The sequence below is a fragment of the Ceratosolen solmsi genome, unplaced genomic scaffold (assembly GCF_000503995.2).
Source record: "Ceratosolen solmsi marchali unplaced genomic scaffold, CerSol_1.0 scaffold7, whole genome shotgun sequence".
Classification (NCBI taxonomy): Eukaryota; Metazoa; Arthropoda; class Insecta; order Hymenoptera; family Agaonidae; genus Ceratosolen; species Ceratosolen solmsi.
In genome coordinates this window covers 4,359,725-4,386,837 of record NW_011948413.1, presented here as the reverse complement: position 1 = coordinate 4,386,837, position 27,113 = coordinate 4,359,725, and the positions used below count along the sequence as shown (strand labels likewise).

Here is a 27,113-nt window from a genome sequence, read left to right as displayed (position 1 = left end):
CCCTCTCATTCTCTCTCTCTCTCTCTCAGTTAAGTCCTTACGCAGCAAGTCGCGTGCGAATTTCGCGCGACCTCGGCCTGCACGCGCGCGCCTGCTCAAGGAGACACCGTACCCCCCACTGGCAGGAAATCGGATGTCCGCGTTACGTCACTGGCCCGCGGACCCTTCTTCCGCCGACCCACTTTCGCCCACTCGCGCTCTCTCTTTCTCTCTCTCTCTCTCTCTCTCTCTCTCTCTCTCTCTCTCTCTCTCTCTCTCTCTCTCTCTCTCTCTCTCTCTCTCTCTCTCTCTCTCTCTCTCTCTCTCTCTCTCTCTCTCTCTCTCTCTCTCTCTCTCTCTCTCTCTCTCTCTCTCTCTCTCTCTCTCTCTCTCTCTCTCTCTCTCTCTCTCTCTCTCTCTCTCTCTCTCTCTCTCTCTCTCTCTCTCTCTCTCTCTCTCTCTCTCTCTCTCTCTCTCTTTCTCCCTCCCTCCCTCTCTCTGTCTCTCTCACATGCATCCCACCTCCACCCCACCTCCACCCCACTCACCCACCCACCCTTTCATATACACACGCGCGCGCACACCCAGGCATACAGACAAAACTAAATTTCTCCCCTTTTCCCTTCCCTTTTTCCTCATTCCCTCTCCCCCTCTCACTCTCACATACACACTCGCTCCCTCGCTCCCTCGCTCCCTCGCTCCCTCGCTCACTCTCTCTCTCTCTCTCTCTCTCTCTCTCTCTCTCTCTCTCTCTCTTTCTCTCTTACTCGGCTGGTTTCCCCGTCTGCCCCTTGCACTGCACATCGGGGCCGTGTCCCCGGACGAGGTTCGTTGAACCGCGGGTCCGCGTCCATGCCGGGAGTACGCACGTGGCAGTGACTGCGGCAACTGCCACCGCCGATGCCCCGCGAGATACCAAGAACACGAAAGATGACGACCTTACAAGCGGTCGCATCTCCGAGGCGAGCCTCGCACGCGCCGAATTCTCCATGAAGCGTGACATAACAGATTGACTAGACGCGACACGATAATGAGATCTGCTCCACGTGCCTGCTTCTTCTCGTTGAGCGGATTGAGGCTACAATCGCATACCCATAGCATCGAAGTACCAGGATGCTATGACGAATGCAACTACCCTACCCTCTTCGATACTTTCATTCTCACGCGGCAACCGCTGCCTCGAGCCCCCCGTGTAGCCCTCTACCGTTCTGTCTCTGTTCCTCTGATATCTCTCGAGTGCTTACGATAGATGCACTGCTTTGCAAACGATTTACGCGAATGCCATCGCCTTAACGCCACTTCGCCCTAATTACTGTGAAATTGAGCCGTGGCCCGTAACACAGCCAATACCGGCACTTTCATTACAACCAGAAAACGCATGAACAAGGAAAAGAAAACGTTTGCCAATAATTCTTCTACCCCTCTTCTTGTTTTCATTTACGATCTCGACGCTCCTTACAAGCAGTTGACCCTTTTTGAGGAGTGACCGTTAAAAGCGCTTTTACCTAATAATATAGCGAGACACATAATTAATGGACCTGATCATATCGCGCGCATTTATTTATAATAATATTTCAAATTCATAAAGAATTTCTAATTCACGACTAATTATCGACTCTATCGAACGCGGGCTTGTCAATTAATTAAATGCAGCCTATGTATGTGCGAGAAAGTTAGTGTCCTGTAATCAAATGATATTTCAAGAATTATCTAGATTCACTCGATTCACGGAACATTACGGAACATATTTGCGATTAGCATTGCTGATTTCGATCTCATCATCATTAAAATTTCTATTACGAAATAAATAATTCTTACTCCGATAAGTCCATAGGAACACTTTATCGGCTCAGCTCGAACTACAAATATATTATACGCGGATAAGACTATCACTTTTGATATTATATCTTATTTTGTGTTTGCGTCTCTTATATTAAAAGGTTTCTAAAAGAAGAACTCGCACTATTTTATTGGTGCAATAATGATCAAACAAACTCATTGTTCAAAAATTTAAGATTGCCGACACGAAGATTCGATAAAATTGCACTGACACTCAATTATTTTATATTTATGAAATCAATATTTCTATATTCGTACATAACTGCTTAATTTAGTTAATATGTTTAGAAAGATGTTTTATTTCGTTTCTTTTTTTTTTTTACTAGCGAGGGAGTGCGGCAACGATCTTGTTATTGTTAATAATACTCTCGGCACTGAAAAATATATAATATAAAGATTGCTTGTAGAATAATTGAATAATTGAGCATGGAAAAAAAACATCTTACCTATCAGGAAATTGTTTTTGTTTTAGATTTGTATTTATGGAATTTCGTTCATTTACGTTTATGGCTAATTTGAATTTAATTTGTTCCTCCCTTCAATCGTCCTTCATTGTGAATCAAAGTATTTTAACGAAATTAGAGGAAATTTTTTTTATATTTCAAACGATTAAGAACTTTAGGCTATTAGTATAAATATAATTTGTACGAATAATCATTACTCTGTATATTTTGTAGATGCATCTATTTGCATTAATGCATTAGCACATGTCTTTATTACATATTTCTATTGGAACATTAAAATGTAGAAGCTTAGTCACAATATTTCGATGTAGTCGATTCTTTTGTCAAACGATAATTTTCCATTGTCATATATTTTGAACGTATTTTTTTTTTTATTATTAATCTTATTATTATTACATATACACTTGAGAGTTATGCATATATTTCCATTAATTATAAGATTGTAATTAATATAATAAGATTCGACTAATGTCTTAACTGTGACAATCATTTATAAGTGGATAATATTCAAATGATACTACTAAACTAATACTGGAATTTCTATTTCCATTCATCATGTTTGATGTAGCGCACGCGCAGGCAAACTGAAGTAAGTTTTTAATGCGTTAGAACCTTAGGGTGAGAATGCTGTGGCCTCAAAATCACTCGCGATCCCGTTAATTTAATCACCAACAACGCTCCGCGTTGAGTTCCACAGTTTCATCCACCATTTGCACAAAATGATCGCCAGCGCATCCTTGTGTAATACATTGTATTATGTCATATAATATGCAGTAAGTCATACAATAATGTTAATTGTGTGATACAGACGTGAGGCTATTAATTGCACTACCCAAACGCCAAATAATCTATTATTGAGAGTACAGATAAGCAATTTTTTTTCTTTGTCGGCAATTACAAATAACTAATTATGATCGAGGCTATCCGTAGATATTTATCGATAATTGTCATTTTGGTGCCTAACGCACCTCTTTTCAGTAATTTTCTCTTCTGCTTTTTTCGATGTTTTTTTTTTTTTTTTTTTTTTTCGTCGAAAAAGGAAAATGATCGAGCAGCATCTTTTATAAGTATTTATGAAATTAGCCAAATATTATGTGAAAATAATTTATCAAGATAAAAATTAGAAATGTAAATTAGACATGTAGTAGTAAGGATCTTAATTAAAACTTAGGAAAAAATAATCATTATTATCTTTCATAATCACTTTTCAGCAACATTATACGAATCTATATGAACATTTCTTATTAAATAATACTGCAATAGTTTATACAACTGCACCAAATGATACAGAAATATCAAAGACAGGAATATATTAGATTATTATTTTTATCGAATTATAAATATTCATGCAAAATTTATGTAAGATTTTTCTCCATTAATTGAGCAAAATAATTTAAAAAGTCATAAAAATCAAATACGATAACATTGTTTCAAGTATTTATTGCTAGCGCGTGCTTGAAATGAAATATTATAATGTGATAAATAAAATTTTCTCAAGTTTGAAAATGATCGTAAAAAACAAAACAAAAAAACAAAAACAAAAAAAAAATACAAAAAAAAATTAAAAATATCATATGTAATAATACTGTAAAAATTTACGACAGACTTGTAAGAGCTGCCGTTCGTTTATTCTATTATCGTGCTTTTACAGATGCGTGCATCTGTCATTTATCTATTCAATATCAATATCACCATATAACGTCCGTAACGACATTCCGTTTATCGAAATTTCTTTAACAACGTCCCTGCCACTTGTCGAAACGCGGCATCAGGTATTAATCTAATGCCGCAATTAGTAAAGCTCCCGATTCCTGAAATGTTATTGATAATTTTGAGCATTTGTCGTGCGGTAGGGTCATTGGACAAATAATGCGCCCACGCATCCCTCCATAAAAGGGCTTGAGGGCGCTTCAACCAATGAGCGGAGAAAAAACGAAAATAGCCATTGGAAATGCAATGGCGACAGTGTGCTGCGAGAAAATGCGACAAGCTTTGTTGCGCGCCCATCCGCCTCGGGGTTGTTGATGCATCTCGGTGGGGGAAACTGGTTCGAGCGTCAATGACGAGATGACCCACTTCTTCATTACTCTTCTGTTTTCTTCATTTTTCTTCTGCGTTTCGCCGAGTCTTATGAGCGTAAATCCACATTCACTTTTATTTCTGAAACGTAGTTGGCTTTGTTGTGCATAACAAATGCAAACGCAGACAGTTTGTTTGCCGCCTCTTGTCAGCCACATCTTGATCCATGAATGTTCGTTCCAAATCTATAAATGAATAACTTATTCCGCTGATTCATGATACTTATTTAAAGAAAGATCCTTGATTAATATTACAGCAGTAGATTAAACAATACATGTAAGCAATATTGTAAACATATTTTGCTTGATTGTGATAGCTATACCTGAAATGCAACGAGACAACTGCATTTCAACATTTTATTTACATTATTTCTTCAAATTTACAAAGTAATTTCCCTTTTCACGGTACAATCTCATAATCACTATTGATACGCACAAGCATAAGCACACTTATCCTTACTATTTCATTCGGTTCCGTATAATTGAATAACGAAACATTTTTAAAAGAATAAAAAACATTTGCCGTTTTTTACATAAATGTAGGATACCACGGTACACTGCTTAAAAGCAGTGAGAACGACGTTACAATCGATTTACCAAAAACAGATACATCAATCGATAAAGTTGCTTCTCTAACGACAAATGATAAAAATACTCCTCGTCATTATTACAATGATTCTATTCATTGGCAAATTATTTTCACAGTAGCAAATAAAAATGAAGCAATTCCGTTCAACAGGATAGTTGAAAGCTGCCTCGAGGAGATGTTAAAATGAAAAAATAAAGAATGAAAAAATACAGAGAAGAAGCTCACGCGCGAGGAGTTCTGAAGGACAATAAAAATTGAGCGTAGCGGGACATGACACGAGGCGCGATGAAAGCGAAGGAGGTAGAGGGAGAATAATTTGATCGATGCGCCGGCAAACGCCGACGACCGGTCAAGTACAATGCATATGTTAACGATTCGACACGTGTTTGCGAATGAATCCATAATGGACGATCAACGCACCCGAGCTGCTCTAGAATTGCCTTTTTCTCTGTCTCGGGATCGAGCGACTTTTTTCCTTTTGCCTTGCACGTAACGCATACACGTGTATTGTAGAACCGATGGAATACTTATCTTTGGTGTTTACTGAAATATCGTCGCCGAGAATTTGGTAGGTCAATCGACGACGTAGTAGTCGGATGACCTACTCGATTCGCGATGGAAATGTTTTAGCAAAGTAAGAGTTAAATTTTTTGCGGTAGATTTAATATGAATATATGATAAGGTGGCAAAGGATGATACATAATACACAATTTTAAACGCATGAAATGTTGTAAGTGAATCATTAACTGAAGTAGTTCTTCAATATCTTGAATTGAAGATCGCGATTGATTCTTGATGATAACTTACTCGAGTGGAAAAAAACCTCGTTTGTATATATTCTATATATATATATATATATATATATATATATATATTCTATTCTATATAAATTTGCTTATTTTCGATAAAAACATAAACAGTATATAACGATTGTCTTAATAAGTTTACGTAAAGATTAAAGTGATTGGGATGATAACGATTATATAAAAAATTTATATATAAACGTTTGAAAAGTTATTCGATTTTATTACCGACACTTACTTCAATTAGTTTGTGAAATTAGTATACAATGAAAATGCATAATTTATATTAGTTCAATAGAAATCTACCCCCCCATTTTCTCAAGATTTATCCATTCATCAAGAAGCAAGATTACATACCTACTGATTTGAATATAATTATAATTATCAAAAATATTCATATTTAATCAGAAATTTATATATACATACATGCATATATATATATATATATATATATATATATATATATATATATAGTATTGTGTATTTACATATTACATTAATTAATTTAATATTTAATAGCATCGGAAGATTAGATTTACTTTAAATTCCTTTTGAATTGTATTTTTTTCGACATAAATAAACTATAAAATATTCATTTTGATAGTACATAATTTTTTTGAAAATGATTAGATATACTAATCGAGCAGCTTAAATTTCAGAAGCTACTTTTTGTTATCGAAATCTTAGTGTGTTATATTAAATTTTTTTTTATAAAATAGTATAATATCAATTGAATATCAGCATTTTAAATATTTATTTAGTCTCATACTTTAAATGATATAATTCTGTAAATATGGTGTAACATTGTTTTAATTTATTTAATTGCTAGGTGAAGCAATCGGTATAATAAATTTAAGGTATAACAAAAAGTTATTGAACATATAAAACAAACAGTTTATAGTTGGCGGAGCTTATTATTGAATATAATAACTTATATAATTAAAAAAAGTCAATTTCTGAATTCTAATCGAAATTTTCGTCAATTATATATGATAAAATTATATATGACATACAAATTAAGATTGTAAATATTATTAGTTGTGGCGTTTTTTTTTTAATGTCAGTAGAATAAAAAATACACACGTCATGTAGCACTGTAAATGTACATTTATGATAAATACTTCCTTTTCGCGAATTCAATTCAAGCGTTGTAATTTTTTTTTTGTTTCGTTTATACATTATTTCTTTTTATTTTATTATTACATAATTTATACAAAATTAACCTACATTTTCAAAACATAATTAACCTACATACAAAACCATTTTTAAAAACATTTGTTGTTGATCCTGCTTTTGGAACTGGTAACCATACAATTGACATTCTATGTATTTAATATAATAAATTCCACGAGTTCTTGGTCTCTTTTGTAATAAGTGACAATGTTATGTGACCAATATGAAATGACTATTGATTAGAGTATAATATGTAATAGGAATCTCAATAAACGTTTATTATATAATTAATTTACACGAGCAATTACAAAAATCATCGTATACCCATAATAAAATGTTAATACTATAAGTACAATCTTACCAGAAATCTTCTGCGTATGTAAGTATGACTTTGCACTTGAACACTCCTTGATTTGATAAAATAAAAAAAGGTTATATTTGTTGGCTTTTCTAAACTTTAATGGTAAAAAACGTTGTAATTATTATAAGAATCTTCGCAATGCGCGGCTTTTTTTTTTTTTTTTTTTGAAATTCTGAAATAAAAATTTTGACCGTGTAGTAGGGTAAGAAAAATAAGCTGTGTATTCCATAATTTGGCCAATGAAATTAAAAGAGTGCAAGTGGCTCGTTATTGTTGAGGTGCAAGAAATATGTCCTTACTTAGATAGGCAGATAGGCCGGCCACATTTACCAGATCATATAATAGCCTTACCCAGTTCATTGTATGTAAATTCATGCACAAAAGATCTTTTGAGGACCTCCGTCGCAAGAAGAGCAAAAAGAAAAATGAAAGGTAAGGGAATAGGAAAACTGCTGCTAATCCATCTCCCGGTCAAACGTCGTCGAAAGGTGGAATAACAAATTGTCATTCGGGGCTGCTAACGTGAGTAATGCAAATGGAATGATAAACGAGCAAGAGGAGAAAGGGTGAGGCGGCGAGGGGTATGGAGAAGGAGGGTAGGAGGAGAAGGGATAGAAGAGCAGCGGCCCCCACATGAGGGGAAGGGTTGTCGCCCCGGGATGCCTAGACACGTGCACGACGCGTCTGTCTGGCCTTGGAAAAGTTTCGTTAATCGCTGGGTTACACGCGAACGACGCCTTTGCTCTCCCTCTCTTTCTTTAATCTACCCGCGATTTAGCGTTGCAGGATAGATAATTTGCCGTCTCACCACGAGTCTCACAACCACTTTTTGTAATCTTTGGAAAATCACTCGATTGGGAGAGACACGTGGATAATCCTTGGTGCTTGATTAAATACGATGTCTAGATGCGGGCTTTCGTAGCACATTTTTAGACTCTGCCTACTTTATATAATTATTTCTAGTGCAGTGGATTTACGTTCTCCAAATATAAAGTACTACATTCAATTTTCTGATTCTGCGAAAAATTTCTTTAAAAAAGCTCGCAAGAATTGATTTGCTTGCTTTTATTAAACGTCGGATGATTTTGTCTGACACGTGGTGAAGCTCTACATTCGTTGACCGATAATCGAATACTCTACAGTGGCTTTTATCAAAATGCATTAAAAATATGCAATCAAAATTCGATAAGGATTAAAGATCATCATCATTAACAAATACACCATAAAACTTGGGTATTTTATGTGTAAGTGTTTCATAAATATTATTAAAAATATACAGAGAAATTTTACAAATTTCAGATTTATTTTATTCTTTCAAATTAAAAATTAAATAAACATGTAATTATGCAAAATATAATGTTCGTTTGCTTCATACGTGTACAAATAAAATATATTAATCACTTAACTGTACAATTAGTATTAATAAATTGTTATATCTTATAATTTAATCATTTTCATATTACTAATAAAAATGTATTTCAATGATTTAATTTTTTCATATAATGTTTCTTGCTATTATAAATTTAAAAACTGTTATTCGTCTTATTAATATTCACTTATGATTATTTTTGTAATAATCTATTTCTTACAACAAGGTTAATATTTCGATAAAATATTAAATTTACTAAGAGCCAAATATTTTATCATTTATGTGATTTTAAATAAGAATAGTAATTATCCAGATTCTTACATTGATGCTGTATATAAATATATTTATATTAATTACATCTTATATATACATATAAAGATATATGTACATATAATGTATATTACACATTAGGCTATACAAGCGCGTGTGGAAACATTTTATACAAGACATTACAAATGACAGTGATTTCATGAGAAAATTATTATGCTTTTCTTTGTAATGTGTAGAATATACTTTGAATGATAAATCTAACTCTATAATTTCATTTTTTTTTTTTTTTTTTTTTTTTTTTTTTTTTTTACATAAATTCCGTTGATATTCTAACGCGTGTCTTAAACTAGAATTAATGTTTTGAAACGTACCTATTAGGCTAACGCTAATCAGTTAAATAAGCTTTAAACTTTTTATGGCACACTTGTTCCTTATTTTCAAATACAAAATGCGGTGTTAATATATTCGACATATTTGGAAAAAAAATTAATTTTAGTCAATATTAAATATTTTTGGATGATAAAATATTTGTAATAATTTATTATGGCTTGATTACATTTCGGCCCAATCGATAGCTTACATAATTTTTTAAATCATTAGAAAACTAATAAATAGTTTATTTAGTAATTTACAGATTATTACAGACGATGAATATTAATATATTAAAATTAATATTGTGAAATAAGTAATTATTGCTTTAATACATACGATTTATATATACAGTTATTAGAAATTTATTTTTCATATACATATCTTTTGAAAGATTCGCGGTATAACATGGCTATACTTTTTATGAAAATACTATTACCTGCAAATATTACTGCAAATTAGAAATACTCACACATTGATTGAAGGACTATTAATATAAAATAATTTTACAGCATATAATTTGGCTTATAATACTTCGTATGAAAGCTATAAACTTTAAAATAAAAACACACCTTATAAAAGCCTTACATTAGGACATTATAATTATGATTGCTAAAAATTATATCATATTCGCATTATAAACAATAATTTTAAATGGTTTATCTATGACACGGATTAAATGATTTTATATTTCGAACTCATAGGAAAATGCTTCCCTGACATGTTACTATATATAATGAAACGATTGACATTGTATTCCATAAAGATGCAGATCTTTGTATTTTAACAATCATATCAATTCATTTCAACATACATTCAAATAAAGTATTAAACTTTAAAGAAATTGTTTAAATCTAAAGATAATTGGATCTATCAATTCGTGCAAGGTGTAAAGAAATTATCGTTATTTTGGAAAATTTTGCATCGTATAGGCCGAAACATAAATAAATTAAATATAAAAATTTATTGTGAAGATCATTTTAAGATAAAGAATGTTATTCAAATTTGTATAGAAATTCTAATAAAAATCGTTTGAATATTTTTTTTTTAACATTTCACTATATATTAATAATATGAACGTAATAGTTGAGAAATATTTTGTTATCACTATTTGACATATGTTGTAATATTAAATCAAATTTTTTTTATTAATTTAATTTATAACTTTTTACTTCTATTTCAGAGATTTTCGAACATAGAATTTTTTAAACGCTTTACATATATATATATTTCATTTATATGAAAAACAAATAATTCAAAGAAAAATATGAGTGCACAAAAAAGCAATCAATATACGAATGGCATAAAACCTTAATCTGAAAGTTACATTGTGCAAAAAGTGTATGAAAATAATGAAAACGGTAATTTAATCATTCAATCTTGTAACACAAATGATCATCAGGAATCTTTGAATGTAAAACTTAATGATAAATATTGCATAATCTGATGGGTATTATATCAAATTTTAAGCACTACTGATATGAATTACATAGTATGAATTATATAGTATTTTCAAAATTTAACTGACTAAATATTAATTTTTTAACGAAAAATATATATTTATCATTTAGATGCATCGGTATTTTTTACTTATCTTAGTCCCATTTTATTGTTTTAGCATATTATTTTAGTATAATTATTCGAATTGATATGCTTTATAAACACGGAAATACTATATGATTTATATTTAAATGAAATCTTGTTACAAATTAATTTTTTAAACTATTAAATAAACAAAATTACAGCAAGAATGTAAATAAAAATATTTATACTAAATATGTAGGAAAATTTATTATCAATTGATAAAATTAATAAATTGATTTATAATTTGATGATACACGTGTAATCCATTGATGACGTACCCATTGAAATCTGGAGTATAAAAATAGATGAGATGTTACAATCATAAAACAGTTTCCTGTCATATATTTATCTAAAATTATTTAATAATCTATTTATCTAGTTATCATTCCTATCGAATCAAACAAATTCTTTGTTATGAAACAAATTGAATTCTGTCCTTAATAATGTATTTATATTGATTAATATTGACATTGAATAATGCAGACGCTCACGTATGCATTTTTCTTCATAGTTTTTATTAAATAAAACAATGTTTACGGAATAGTAAAATTTTGTTTTTCACCTTTAATATAATAATGCCATCGTTATTTCCTGTATCACCTATTCACTTGTGTATGCGTACGCATATGTTCGTATGTGCGTGCGTGTGTGCGTACGCGCGTGCGCGTTTACGTGTGCATCTATTGCACGTATGATTAGCTTTCACGATGACGTGTGAATGCGATCTTATTAAAAATATATCTCTTTTATTTTAAAAGAGTACTTCGAACGATATTCGTCTTATCAAAAAAATTAATAAAAAGTGAGGATATATATCATTAATATTGATAGTGATCCCTTAGACTGATCGTTTTTTCTTTTTAATGAAGTAAAATAACATATTTGATTGTAGTATTTCTATTACATAAATTGATTTGATTACTTAATTTTATAAGAAGCGATTTAAATAATATTTTACAATAATGAAATTGAAATTATAAAACTAAATTTTAAAGAGGCTCTTGAATCAAATAAATTTATAATTAACTCTCTTTATAGCATTCCATACAAACAATTTGTTAAAAGTTACTAATTTTCAAAAATTCTTTTTAAAATAATTATTACTTGTTAAAAATATTTCTATGTATTAATTAGTTTTTGTCATATAATTATTGGATAAAATTCAATTAAATGAAGGTTTGGGTTATAAACACAGTAGTCTATATTCATTTGTCGTTGCAAAGTAATTACATTTTTATTGACATAGGTTGATTGTATTTATGCGCAAAGTAACATCATCCCTTATAAAATAAATAAGAATAAATAACTGTTTTAAACAGTTAGAAAGTTTCAAGAGTTAAGCGATTCCGCTAAATTCGATACCCTATACTAATTTTATTTAATCGAATATTCAGAGTATCTCTACAGAGTCATAATTTACATAATAGCTGAATTCAATCTTGCAAAGTTAGAAATATAAATACTCAATAATGAAGCTCAATATTACACGAATTATATATTTTTACGGTGCATTAACCTTTTTCTCCTCATTTCTATAAATCCAACAAATCATTATAATGTAAAGTATCTTTATTTTTTCAAAAATAATCCCACTAAAATAAAACTTAATCTGTAATTTCCGGAGATTCTGTATAGAAATATTAATTACTAGTTTCTTTAACCTTTGTCGTTATGATTATTTTGTTATGAATTTTATATACAGTGGTAAAATGTTGTCTTCCCTCTCAATATTTACGTTTAAAATTAGTAACACGAAAGAAAATGATTAAAATTAATGAATGAAATTTAATGTTGAATCCAAATCGAAATAATAGTTTCTAGTTAAAATGTGAAAAATTAATAGTTCTTAAATTAAATTAAAAAAAATACTTAATAATATTTTTGTATATACTTTATCAATTATTTATTTTACAATTGATATATTTAATCGAATAAATAATGAATGCATATTACTAATACAGCTTTCACAATATAAAATAATAAATTCATAAATATCTATTAATTTAATAATATAATTATGTTTTTTTTTTAATAATGCAACCGAAGTTTGATACATACAAACTTAACATTTATTGACTAATTCTACTTGAATTCATCGATGATACAAATATACTTATATAATATACAAATATATACTTTGCTAGTAATTCATGTTTTATACTTTTTATTAATATTGCAAATTTATTAGTGTTACATAAAGTTAAATGTAATGATGAAAGTTAGAGATATTATTTTCAAAATGATTATTCTGGTAAGAGAATTGTTGCATAATTTATTAGATTGTTGCACAATAGCTTTTTAAAATAATTGTATAAATTAAATATTTATAAAAAATATATTTATTCTTAAATAAAAAAAAAATAAAAAAATGGAAAATTTTTAACAAAATTTCTAAAAATACAATATAAAACGCAAAATAGTCTTATGGAAAGGAGACAACAGAATAAAAATTATGTGTATGTTTGTAATGATTATTCATAAAATTAAATTTTAAAAAATAATTATTAAAAATAGTCATTGGTACTTAATTGAAAAAAGATTATGAAATTTTCAGTGAATTGTGTATTCAATAAATTAAAAAATGAACGATACAAAATTGTTGAAAATACGTGTAAGTTTTTTGATTATTAAATATTATTATATCGATCAAAAATTAGAGAAATTTACGTTAATGTATTTCAAGATCTCTACATGACAATCTGCTAAGTTGTAGTAATTGCAAATAATATATGAAATTTATAAATTTGCCATAATTTTGTGGAATATAATTAGCAATTTTGGTATAATATCTGTATGTTGTTTTATTTCTTTCCTTTGATACTAATGTTAAAATAACTGCGATGTTGATGGATATTTGACATTTGCACATCGTAAATAAACGATAGCGTTCACATCTATAAATATTTGTAATTTATTACGTTTAACAATGTATATTGAAGCATTATAGTGCACAGAAAACGAAATGTTGAAATATAATTAATCAAAGCGTATAGTAAGAACATGCCTGACTGTTAAAAATGCAATTAGGCTCATTTGTAATTTTTGACGATATATTGATAAGAATACGTAAATACCTGTTTTACAGATAACAGACGTATAAAAGTACAGAAATTTTTTTTATAAAAAAAATATTTTTCAAAGCTATGTTTGTGCTTTTTATACATTTACGACCACGATTTGGCTTGGACCAAATTATTATTAAAGCGCGTTATTATGCAACTTGACTGCCAATTATCACATATTATTGTAGTTGAATTCGTAAAATTTGATAAGCCTCTTTTATTTCCTTACTATTATTTCCAGACTCTCTCTCTCTCTCTCTCTCTCTCTTACTCTCTCTCTCTCTCTCTCTCACACACACACTCTCTCTCTAGGTATTTAATTAATTACACTTCCTAATGGATCATCTCTAATATTAATGCCATTACAATAAAAGTTAATAAAAGAGAATATTCTTTTTTAATAATTCTAATCAGATTATAATTAATATTTATGATCGGTAGCAGGCATAAAATTATTTAATATCTAATTTTTTAAATAAATAATATAATTTCTTAAAATTTATATAAATTACTTATAACCATGTAGTAGTAAGTAATTATTTTATTTATATTACTTTTTTTCGAGAGATAAATTATGCCCGTTTGTGTGTACTTCAAAAGATGTAAGCTATGCGTTAAAATAAAATTTATGATAATACATTAAAGAGAAACAATATTATTATCATAATTAATTGTTTTATTCTTTCACGAATCCATTTTTAATTTTTTTCCCATCTCAATCTTCTCCCTTTTCTTTCACCCTAATAATTAATAAAACCTAATATAAGATTCTTATCTCGACATTTGCGTTATTATACTGCAAGCCGAACAAATAAATTTGCGTAGAAAAATGCTGCGTGACTATAAATATATTTAATTTTTATTACATTATTCGATAAATCGTACTTGATAAATATTGCGTTCGAATCATTATTGAAATATGTATTGTATTTAGTCAATTATCGTATGACTAGCGAGAAGCGTGAGAAGATATACAACAAAAGCTTTTTGCCGATTCTCAAGTATATCGAACATCGCTTTGCCAAATGAAAATGGTAATTTTGTTTTGTTTTATATCAAAAAAGATAACGCCGAACGGAAAATAACGAAAAATACAATAATTGATTATATCGGACAATATTATATTATATTATACTAGCAGCAGATATATAATGACAGACAATATTATATTACTGGCAGCTAGCTGTAAGCATTTCTTCTTCGTGTCTATGGATTAGAAAATGTGCATTTTTCATTATTTAATGAATAGCTTTCTTAATTTCGGTTCGTTACGAAATACATATTCGACATTTATAATTTATTTATACCCACGTGCGCAACACACGGAATGATAAAGGGACGGGTAGGGGGTTGAGGGAGGGAGAAACTCACATATCAAGGTCCAGATCACGTATACTAATAATTTGGATGCGCATGGCATGCAATGATTCATGAATGCTCACCGTCTCGGATAAATATCGATGTATTATTGTTAATTTCTCGGAATGCGGCGAATGAGAATAAAAATGCATTCGATTCGCAATGCGGTCGAAGCACCGTAAGAGGACTTAGGCCGAAGAACCGGAATATGACAAGGGTAACTCTGAGACTCAACAGCAAATAATCAATTGGAAAATGAGCTAATGGAGGCATTAAAGTCCGCTCATGTTCCGAACTGCAGTGACCCGTGCCTGACCTTGAACTTGACTTTGCATATGTGATGAATTTCGAACATTAGTAAGCCGTACATTAAAGGATTCTGCGAAATCAATAAAAGGGCAAGACGTGAGTCTCTCGCTTAAAGGTTTCGTGTGCAAGTAATTTTCATAATCTATTGCTTTTTACGCAACGTCATTAGAACTAATCAGTGATGAAGCTGCCATAATAATATAAATTGGGGCATACAAATTGTTAGCGGATTTATGACCTATCCATTTTAAATATATTATTTATCTGGAATTATTTATTATATTATTTATTAAGAAATAGCTGCATATATTTATATTTGAAATAAGACTTGGAACATGATAGATTACGAATAAATTGAAAGATTATTTTATAGGATTATAATTTAGGAGTTTAAGTGATGAAATAGAAAATTTTATACTTAAATTTCATAATTTGAAATATGATTGAATAACATTTTCAGCAATATTTAAAATTATACAAAGAAACTTTACAACGATGTTTCATTTTAAAATCTGTCTTTACATTAAAAAATATAGATTTACTTTATTAAATTATAACTTGTGTATAATAAATATTTCACTTTTATATGTGAAAATTGTATCTTTTTAAATTAAAAATGCATATTTAATGACTAAAAAAGAATAACACGCTAATAAAAACATAGATAATAAATAATGTTGTAAATTAGTAATTAATCAATGATTATTCATCCGTTTATTATTTTCTTTCCTTAATTATTTTAATTTTCATCCACACGTAGCACAATATATTTACATTGTATATTTATCCTAATAATAGCAAATAATTTGTTTACTTATTTATCATATTTAGCTTGTTATTTAAAGTTTTATAAAACAATGGCCATATAAAGTTTCAAAATATATGTTCGCCATTAGACGTAAAGGTCTAAAAACTCGTCAACATGTTATAAAAAACAAATTATCTTTTTCAGTGCTTTTAATCAAATATTTAATTTGATCTCCCTCACTTGACGCGGAATTTCTTAAGTAGAGTCAAGTGAACATATCAAATATTTAAAAACGCTAAAAAGATAATTTTGTTTAAGCACTTTGAATTTTTAAACATTTGTATACAATTGTGATCATATAATGTTTATGAAATCTTAAAAATTTAATTATCATAGTCTTATAAACTTAAATAATTTATTTTCAACTTAATTATAATAGCCATCTAGAAATATTTCTCCGTAATCAACTACTTGCATTAAATTATTACTATTTGAATGAAACAAATTATATTTAAATGTAATTCTATTTATTTTTAATTTACAGCCTGAAGCATTTAATTTCATAGTTAATAAATGTATTTTTCAAACCTAATATTTTTAGAATTTCTATTGCAATGATTATGCGCGTACGTTCAATATTTGCATATTAAATCGTAAATTACTATAAAAATATAGCTTTAAGTTATATCAGAATGAAAAACATTTTCCCTTGAAAATTATGCTGCAATAAATAATTTACATACACCGCATTACAATTCGTTATTGATATTATTTATTTTTATCATATTGATATCATTAATTATTTATTTAGAATGAATTTAAAGTAATTGGCTGGATAATATCGCATAATAAAGTAATTTTTTTTTAACTAAAATTTATTAAACTTATTTGTAAGTATATTGAATTAATTACATATTAATAATAATACATTTAAAGGAAAAACTGATATATGCATATATCCAAAGTAAAATTTTTTATATACGAATTTAATAATATCGAATAAATAGAAATTATATATTCATCTTCCACGTGTCATTTTTTCATCATAATTATGAAAATTATCTTTTATTTCATTTCTTATCAATTTTTTCATTCATTTCTGCGAGTCTAAAACGATTATGGATATTAATAAAATAAACGCTGAAATATTACAATGTTTTTGTTTGCATTCACATATTTGATAAATAATTTTCAGTTGCTACAATCATTCATCATATTCACAATAATTATCATATTAAAAATAAATTTTACTGTAAAATTAATATAACACATTAATTGATTAAAATATATATATTATATAAGCAGTATAGTTGGAATAGAATTGAATAAATTCTATTTTTTTTTCCCCTAATAATTAATCATACATAATTATTTAGTGAAATGAAGCAAATAATTAATAACCGTAATAATCATAAGTAATTTTGAAATAAATTCATCACTTGATTATAAAAACAATGGTCTATATTAAAATTTATTCAGATTTCAAATAACTGTTCATTATAAAATTATTGTATTATAATGGGCTAAAAATATTAGAAAATATTATAATAATGTTAAATATTTTTAAAATACTATACTCAAGTGTTTGGTCTTTAATGAAGCTTTATGTGAAAAATTCTTACAAGCATACTCAAATTTTGGCAATATATTTATCTATTTTGTGTTGGACAGAAAAGTTATTCAAAACAAATTTTCATATCTTTTCCAGAATTAAAGATTTATATTATAATAAAATATATTACGATATAGTTGATATCTATATCGAAGAATGATTTTAACTTAATCAAATCATTTATAAATGAAGAGCGAGTATTATAACCAAGATATTAAAACTATTTTTAATATTATATGTAAGTTATGAACATTCAATTTTATTTAGATATTTGTCTTCCCTTTAAAAGTTGATGAAAAAGAGTATAATAAATACACATGCAAATAAATACAATAAATACAAAATAAATACAATACAAAGATTGAGCATTTTATTTCTTTTTATTAAAAATGTTCATGCTTACTTTACTTTTCAATTATCTGAATCAATCATTTCTATTCTTAGTCCATCAAAATTCATGGACATTACTTTAAGCTTTAGACTAATAATATAATAAAAGATAAACAGCATATAAGAATAAAGATATTATAATGAGTACCTTAGAAATGGCAATAGCACTAATGCAGGTGCTACTCAATAAGTATTTCAGGTAAATAAAGAATTATATAATATTGATGTTTTCATTTTTATCATTACGTTTTTACGAATTTATAGCAAGAATCTATATTTTAGTTTACAATTTGTTACATTGAATTGATTTTAATGTGATAAAATTTTTTATCAATACATAACTCCTAAACTATGGCATCCCTATATACAAATGTGCACGAGAATTCACAATATTTAGGCAATGTATCATTATACTGACATTTATATACATAATATATATATATATATATATATATATTTAATTATCATAAGATTGTACACTTTAACGTAAAATTAATAAATTGAATCGCAGTAATTTCTTTATAATAAACGTTTGCAATTTAATAAGTACTAGTTTGATTAAATAAGATATAATCAATAGAGTATATTGCAGAGTATAGAGCATGCGGTCATATATTCATTACTAAATATATTCTTTTTAAGTGTCAGATTCATAGAAAATTTATAAATAGGACAGTTTGAAATTGCTTAAATAATGTTTTATTATAAACAATCAATTTATAAAAATAGAAAAATATCAATATTTCAATATATTTAAATTTTTGCTTATTTTTATTACAATAATGAAATTATATTAGAATAAAGCTGTCTTACCATTTCTATACGTAATTTTAGAAAAATAATTAAAAAAGAATTTAAATCTGACAGCTTCCGATTAAAGGTTATAAGAAGAGAAGAATACTGCTTTATCGACTCCGTAATTTTCCATACTTATTTACAGTATATGAAAATATATTTTTATTTATATATTTTATGATTTTAAAATATTTTTTACTTTTAAGTATACCGTAATGTTCAATTTTGTAATTTATTATTTTGATATTAATGTAATTACAAAAGTTTGTAAAAAGTGTTTTTAATAATGCATTAAAAGCTTACAAGTTAGTCTGTGGACGGATATTATTACTGCAATAGTGTGAAACTTATATGTGACGATTGATAAAATTATTTACGCTATACATAATAGGAAATAAAATCTCGAGTGCATTAGTGTTGAAATTATGAAAAATAACACCTTCTAGATGAATAGTTATTTCCCATACTTTATTTGAATTATATGATAATTTAAAATATTTATACACTTCCTATCAATAAAAAAAAACTTAAAAATAAATAAATAAATAGAATTTTCTAACGCCAAATAATTAATATTAAAATGATTATTAACGACGATATAAAAATATACATAATTTAGAATATACATATATGTTAAAAAAACCTTAAATTTATAATGATTTATTGTTATCAATAAACAAATATTTATAGTCGTTTAAGAATCGATTGTTTTTATATTCAATGACAACCTTACGTGAACATTTAGTGCACATATGACAGTATATTGATTGATTCTCAAAGCTTCAGCCGTATTTTTGTACATCATTTTTGTATTTTTAATTTAATAAAATATATATATATATATATATATATATATATATAATTGCCATTAAATTATTAAGTTTAATATTTTAATGCCCTTTTTGCAATTTGTATTCTCGTTGTGTATAAATAAATACAATATTTTATTCAAAAGATATACTTTGTCTAATTTTAATTTGTATCTTTTACTTATCTTATCCAATAGCTTTACAATTAATTATGGCATAAAAATTAATTTAATATCTTTTCATCATCAATATTTTAATAGTAATTTCCAGAATCTGATTATGAAAATTAACATAATATTTTTATAGAAAGACAGTATAATTAAACGAATGAAAATATACTTAGATTATTATTACATATTAATCGGTTTTTTCCTTGTTTAAGAAACATTACGTAAGCTTTGAACAATATATTAAAAGCAACTCCTTCTTATATGTCGATGACTTTATAAAACTACATATTATACAACTATTAAAGGTTTTATCTTTGAAATAAAGCTTTTACAATAAAAGTAAAATGCTGGTAAATTGCATTGTTTGCATTATTACTTTTTATATTTTTAATATATAAATTTTTATTTTTCCATAAATATATATTTCCTCTGTGAAAGTTTATGTAAATATAAAAATCTACATAAAATTTAAAAATATAAAATATCTTTAAATATCATAAGTACAATTAATGAAATAAAATAAAATTACTTCAATTTGTAAACGTTTTTCATTTTAAAAGATAATTGAAAATTATACGAATGTAGGAAATAAAATAATTTAATTGTAACTCTATTGAAATTCGTGATGGTATTGGCAGTCAGTTTCTAGTTAGCTTATTGATTTATTGAAATTTATAAATAAGTTAATTAACAAAGGCATCGTTTTAATTTTAATGTCTGTGTAATTAAAGAATTAATCAATATTATTATCATTTTGAATGAAGAAGAGGGCATTGTATTTCTGATAAATTGTGTACAGTATAATGAGGTAATGCAGTTTAGAACTGCTTGGTTAATCTAATTAGAACACAAGATATATTTACTTGCAATATCATAAATCTTAATGCATTCATATTAATTAGGCCTTTGAAATACCGAACAAATTACATAAATTTATTTAATGCACTTATGAAATTGACGCTTTTTACTTAAAATCTATTTGTCCATGTTTTAAACTGTATTGTATTCTTCTGAAATATGGTTAATTTTTTAATTTTTTTTTTTTTTTTTTCGTTTTATATTTCTATTTCAACACTATTATATTTTGCGAGCGGATAAAATTGTAAATAAATAAATAAAAAAAAAATATATATATACACATGTATACATATATGTGTAAATTGTATAATTGAAGCTTAGCAAATGCTTAGCACTGTCGCCGTTCCAGTATAAGTTTAAGGAACGACACTACAAAACAATTCCAATGAAACAGTAAAACAAAACCTCGAACGATAGAAGTGAGGTAACAAAGTTGCATTAACAATAGCTCGCGTGCGGCGGGTAGAGATTTGCGTAACGTTCGGTGGGTATGTCTCTCATTCACCCGTATGACCGAGATCAAGTCGAATTTTACGCAGTCGCTTGGTAAATTAGGAATCTGTTGCGTGCAGGCCGACGACGAAACCATTTTCCTCGCCGGCGACATTCTCTCCACTCGATCATGAAAATCGGCGCCCGCATTGTAAAGATGTGTTTGATGCGGGAGTGTCGTCGGGACTAGGTGGTATCATCGTAGTGCCACCAGGAGGACGCTGCAACCCAGTAGCCAGTGAGATGTCCTCGTAATCCCAGCGCCTCCCGCCAAGTACTTCCCTGCGAAAAAATAAAGATCGAGAGAGTTGCTTGCTATTCGTGCCGAACAGAATACAACGGATGTGGGAAATAACAGTTAATGTCGCTCACACAAAGAAGCCAAGTAAGAGTGGCAACAACATTCACGTAGTCTCGAGTACTCGGCGCAGTCGGCCGCTCGGACTTTGCAGGCTTCCGGACCCACTCGGCATTTGTGCTCCACAAATCCAAGTACCTCTGCAATAAAATGCGTTATTTATTTAGTCAGAGTGATCAAGTGTCATACCTGAGCTGTCGATAAAAATCTGCTCCCCTACAACTTAGAGGCATAAACTTAGGCATAAACAGCAGACTCTTGGATCGTCAAAATTAACGACCGCGAATTGCAAGTGACACCTCCTAAAACTTTCAGTTATCAACGGTACGGCGATTACGGTATCGTTGGTATCTATTTCTCGTGAGCCGGGCGCGCCTTGATTCCGCAAATAAAGCTATTAGAAAGCGGAAATTACAATCGGGCAAATAAATTTCGTCGAATGCGGTGACATATTTGCGATTTCTGTATCGTGCCGCTGATAAATTCGTAAGGAGGGAAAAGAAAATGAAAAAAGCAAAAAAGAAAAATAATAAGACTCCTCGAAAAGCTGCTTCTTTTATTTTTTTTTTTTATTATCTCGGGGGCAATGCGAGTGCCGGCTATCGGCGCATTGGTGGACAAATTTTGCTCTTCACATTGCTTCGCCACGAGTCAATAAACATTACGGCAACGGTGTGACGGCTTTTCGCACAGACTCAACAGTAAATTCTCGCAACGTGCTATCAAAACTTCCGGCTCGCTCTCCTACCACCTCGGGATATCAATGCCTCACACGTACATGCGCTCATGCAACACACATTAGAACTTTATCGAAATCCATTTTGCCGAGTATTCGAGCTTGACACATGTGTCGGCGACGCGCTCCGATGAGTCGTTATGCCATCAGCAAATGAATCGACGATTCTTGATTGTGCAACGACGTGCACTCGCATTAGCCTCGGACGCGCGCATACTTATAGTTGTCGTACTTTAAGTGCGCATAAATAGTGTGGCAATTTGACTGTAGGCGATTTTTATTTAATGTGAGGCGTCGGGCTTTACGGCATTTACTTACGTAGGAAAATATTTTAGATTCGTATCAAATGCTTTGAAATATATGACTCTTCGAGTCACGATGACGAGCTACGGTCATTCGACAATACCAGCAGTACTTAAGGATATTAATTATAATATAAAGACTTTAATACGTTAACCTTAAATGGCTTTAGCTCGGCCGAAATGTAGGATTAGCCCTGAAGTTATTTGAATATTAACGGAAATGTGTATATTTAAACTGTTGAATAAATTGACACGTAGCTTCCGATAATTATTAATTATTGAAAATATTACACGCCAGCTTTGCAATTAGAAAATCGATATCTCGAATGAACTTTGCATGCCAGCAAATGTATTTTTAAATACTTTAGAAAGCCGCAAACTATTAACTATTTCTTCAAAAATATCTTTCCCATGAAATGTTTGTCTAGAAATAATTTTAAAACTTATTAATTTTATCTTTCGGTATAAATAGTATTATTTAATAGTTTTAACCTGTCAATTATTTAAATTAATAAAACTTCTATATATCTCTGTATAAATGTGACCTTCAATTTCATTGCAAATAAAATCCGTTTTTCACGCACACTTTCATTTTTACAGATTATATTTAGTTTTTAATCGGTAAACTGATAACTAAGCAATCTGTTTTTCTCATTTCAATGAAAAAGTTCAATGCTTGATTGGATTATTATATCGAAATGTAGATTTATTGTCGAATCTAAATTTTTTTAAATATTTTGTTTCGCCACTATTTATTGCTCTCTACTGAAACGTTTCAATTTTTCATATTTAAAAATATTTTTATAATCATGTTATTCAGTCATATTAACAGTATTGAAACTGAATAAATAAGAAGAAAAAAGGGAAAACTTAGAGGGAAAGTTTTAAGTTTGTAGATTCACAACGATTAATGAAATGCCAAGGAGAATCATAATAGTTTTAACATTTTTTAAAAATTCAGTAGAAAGTAATAAATCTTTATTTAAGTAATAAATTTATTTGTATTATTTTATTTTATCGACATACCAGAAATCCAAAATATTTTTCAAATATATGGCAATGGAATTAATAATGAAATAAAAAAAATAATTACTCCATTTGATAATTTATAACTAACTGCATCGTCAAATTTTACATCGGCATGGCTAAGTAATAATTGACACACTTGATTAATAAGTGAATTTGCATAAGAATGGCAATATGTTAATAATGTTATTACTACGGAGAGAAAAAAAACTAAATATTCAAATTTCGGCTACGGAGTTCTGAAGAAGCTGCAAATTCAAGTCATAAAATTTTTTGAAAGAAACTATGAAATTAGCACCTTCGCGGTGGAGACTTAATTTTCTAGTTTAATATACATATTGTGGTTATTTTTATAATATTTCTGTTAACAATGCAAACGTTCTTATGCATACGTTTTGCCTAGTTTATATATATATATATATATATATATATATATATAATATATTAACTGTTTTTAAATTAATTAAACTAAAATTTTAATCCTCAATAATGATTATACGAATTGCTAAAACAAATCATTTTAAATAGTATGTCATATAAAAAAAATTGTTTAATTTCATATGTTGAACAATATATGGGTTACACCGGCGTTCTTTATTTGTTTTTATGGCAACAGTTTGAGATTTCGAAAAAGCGTGAAAAACTATTGCGGTTAAAAGTATTTTTCGTATTCGTTGCGACACGCGCAGACTCGCATCAATGCATTTTCACTGCGTACTTTCAGAATCATCTGAAATCCGTCTTCTCCTGTTGTCTTACATCCAGCGAGCATGCTAAAAGCTTTTTCCATTGGATTAATTCAACAAAATCGACAAATTCGAGCCCTATAATAATACTATTTTTATTTTAAATTTTACTAAATTTTTAAGCCTCCTCTCTCGTACAATTGCTGAGTTACAGTGATAATATCGTTTATTCATTACCTTTCTCTCCACAGAAACGACAAAAATCATTATCATAGTGAGTATTTTATAGACTATTTATCTAAAATAAGCCAACGTATTCTGTACATTCGTATAATAGGAACGTACCTAGTAGTGTACAGTACGTGGATAGATGTATGGCGCTGTCGGTATGACACTAAATGGATTATTCTGTGTGGGAACGTTCGGTAAGTAACATTATGCTTTGTATTTTAAATACTTAATTTCAGCTTCGAGCTATTATATTTAACACACAATCTCGTCGTCATCAAACTTTTATTTATCTTACATTATTTTAAAGCTTAGCTTTATCATCGAATGTTTTCTTTGCTTATGTACTTGTAGATGATCCCTTTCCTTATAAACATCCTTTTTCCCAATAAACCTCACCATCAATCGAATGATTATTAAAATAACTATTGTCTTTTAAACACTGTTTTCAAAAACTTTGCCTAATTAATAAACATTATAGGCAGAAGTTTTGATCTACGATCTCGAAGAAACTCTCCCAATTCATAAAGATAAATCATTAAAATAGTTGGTGCCAGATAAGTTGAAACTTATCTAAAACTTGATTACGGAATGACAAAAAAAGTCGGATAAAGTGTGGCTGCTGGTAACTTGTACTGTCTGTATCAATACAATATCGCAATATAATGTCGAACAGTGTTCAAAGTGGACACTACACGATATCACGCGTAAAGCCCCTGACAATCTCGGGGATTTGACCATTTTTATTGAAGGCGAGAGGGCGTCGCTGGGGCCTAAACACATCCCCAATACCTCGACCTCGACCTCGACCTCGTCATTCGCCAGCGACAGCAGGAGCTCGTAAATAAAAGCTAAAAGCATGGGCGCATTGGCGAGGCGACACCGGGGCATCGCTCGTGCACCACCTGGCGGTTCTTGTCGAGGCCGCGCACGTGTGCGCGTATTTCGAATGCGAAGCAGCGAAACAGTAGTGTCGGGAACGGGTGACTGCCCTTCCGCCCATGTCTCGGGGCCATTTGCATCGACGGCCTCGTCGAGTTTTCGCTCGCGGCATCACTCTCGAGCAATACGAGAGGCGGTAAAAGAAAAAAAGGAAGAAGAAAAAAAGAAAAACGAGAATGCGTTCTGGAAATTGCAACTTTTTTCTTGACGACAGCGCGTCACGCGCGGACGGTTGCGCCTGGCTTTTCATTTTCACCTCTATGTTTCTCCTTGTTGTCTTTTTTTTCTTATTTTTTTTTTCTTTGCGCCCGCAAAGGCTACACCGATCACTTAGCACGTCCGCGCCGACAAAAACGTATTCGCGTGTCAAACTCGTGGGAATTAATTAAGTAACGCACCGTTGTAGCCTCCGTCGCAGCAGCAGTGGTCCTCCAGGACACTGCCGTTCTGGCAATATGTCATCTCGTCCTTGCTACAAGCCTTGCATCCGGGCACTAGACCTGTAACGTCCAAAAGCTCGATAAGTCGATGAATCGGATAGAGCGGGCGCGCGGAAACGAAATGGGACATAAATAATGAGGGATTAAGGGGTCCCACGCTCGAGAGACTGACATCGGTCGATTCGGTTCACTCCCGCGCGACTCATAGAAATTCGTGTCGTTGTATTACGAAACGCGAAGCACGAGGAGGCCCAATTGGCATCTAATCTCTCAAACGAGGACGAAAAGGGCGAGGAGGGGGGGGGGGAGGTGAAGAACGAGATAATGTATAAAGCTCGGGTGATAAAGAAAACTCACCAGAGTAGAGCTTGAGACCCCTGGCCTCGGTAATAGCTTTCTCGTAAGGAACCTCGTGCTCAAGCACGTACTCGTTGTCGGCGTGATGATCAACGACGGTGACGGCCTCGAGCCTTGGCGGTGGCGGCAGCAGCAACAGCAGCAGCGACAGCAGCTGAAGGAGCCTAACGTCCAATATGATGAATTTCATGTCGCGGTTCTCACATTATCCTGGACGCACGAGCCCCGGGGCTTCGTACGCGACACTTGCACATTGATCACACTGCTTCGACGTAATATCGAGAGAGGAGGAATGCTCGGGAAGTAATAGTAGAGATAAGGCAAAACAGCGGCAGCAGTGGCAGCGGTGACGTTGACAGCGGCAGTTGAGAGCGCGGACGAAAAGCGGCTCTTCCCCTTGAGTGATGGCGCTAACGACCTAAGCGGCGATCACGGGCTTAATTAAGCTCAATTGATGACTGAGCGCTGGAGATCCGCGGCGAGGTTACGTTTGCCGAGAAAACACGGCGATGGTCGTAAGCTGATCGAAGTTACGCGCCCAACCCCCACAACCTCG

The 27,113-nt window shown here is 30.2% G+C and overlaps 1 protein-coding gene across 1 annotated transcript; it reads right to left on the bottom strand.

The window, feature by feature from the left end:
- Positions 1-21,634: 21,634 nt before the first annotated feature.
- LOC105367325 (uncharacterized) lies at positions 21,635-26,906 on the bottom strand. The gene is made up of 4 exons (XM_011505985.1): positions 26,558-26,906; positions 26,159-26,260; positions 21,855-21,980; positions 21,635-21,764 (listed from the first exon to the last, which is right to left on the bottom strand). The coding sequence occupies exons 1-4, from the start codon at positions 26,745-26,747 to the stop codon at positions 21,679-21,681; spliced, it is 504 nt and encodes a 167-aa protein (XP_011504287.1). The 5' UTR covers positions 26,748-26,906; the 3' UTR covers positions 21,635-21,678.
- Positions 26,907-27,113: the final 207 nt, after the last annotated feature.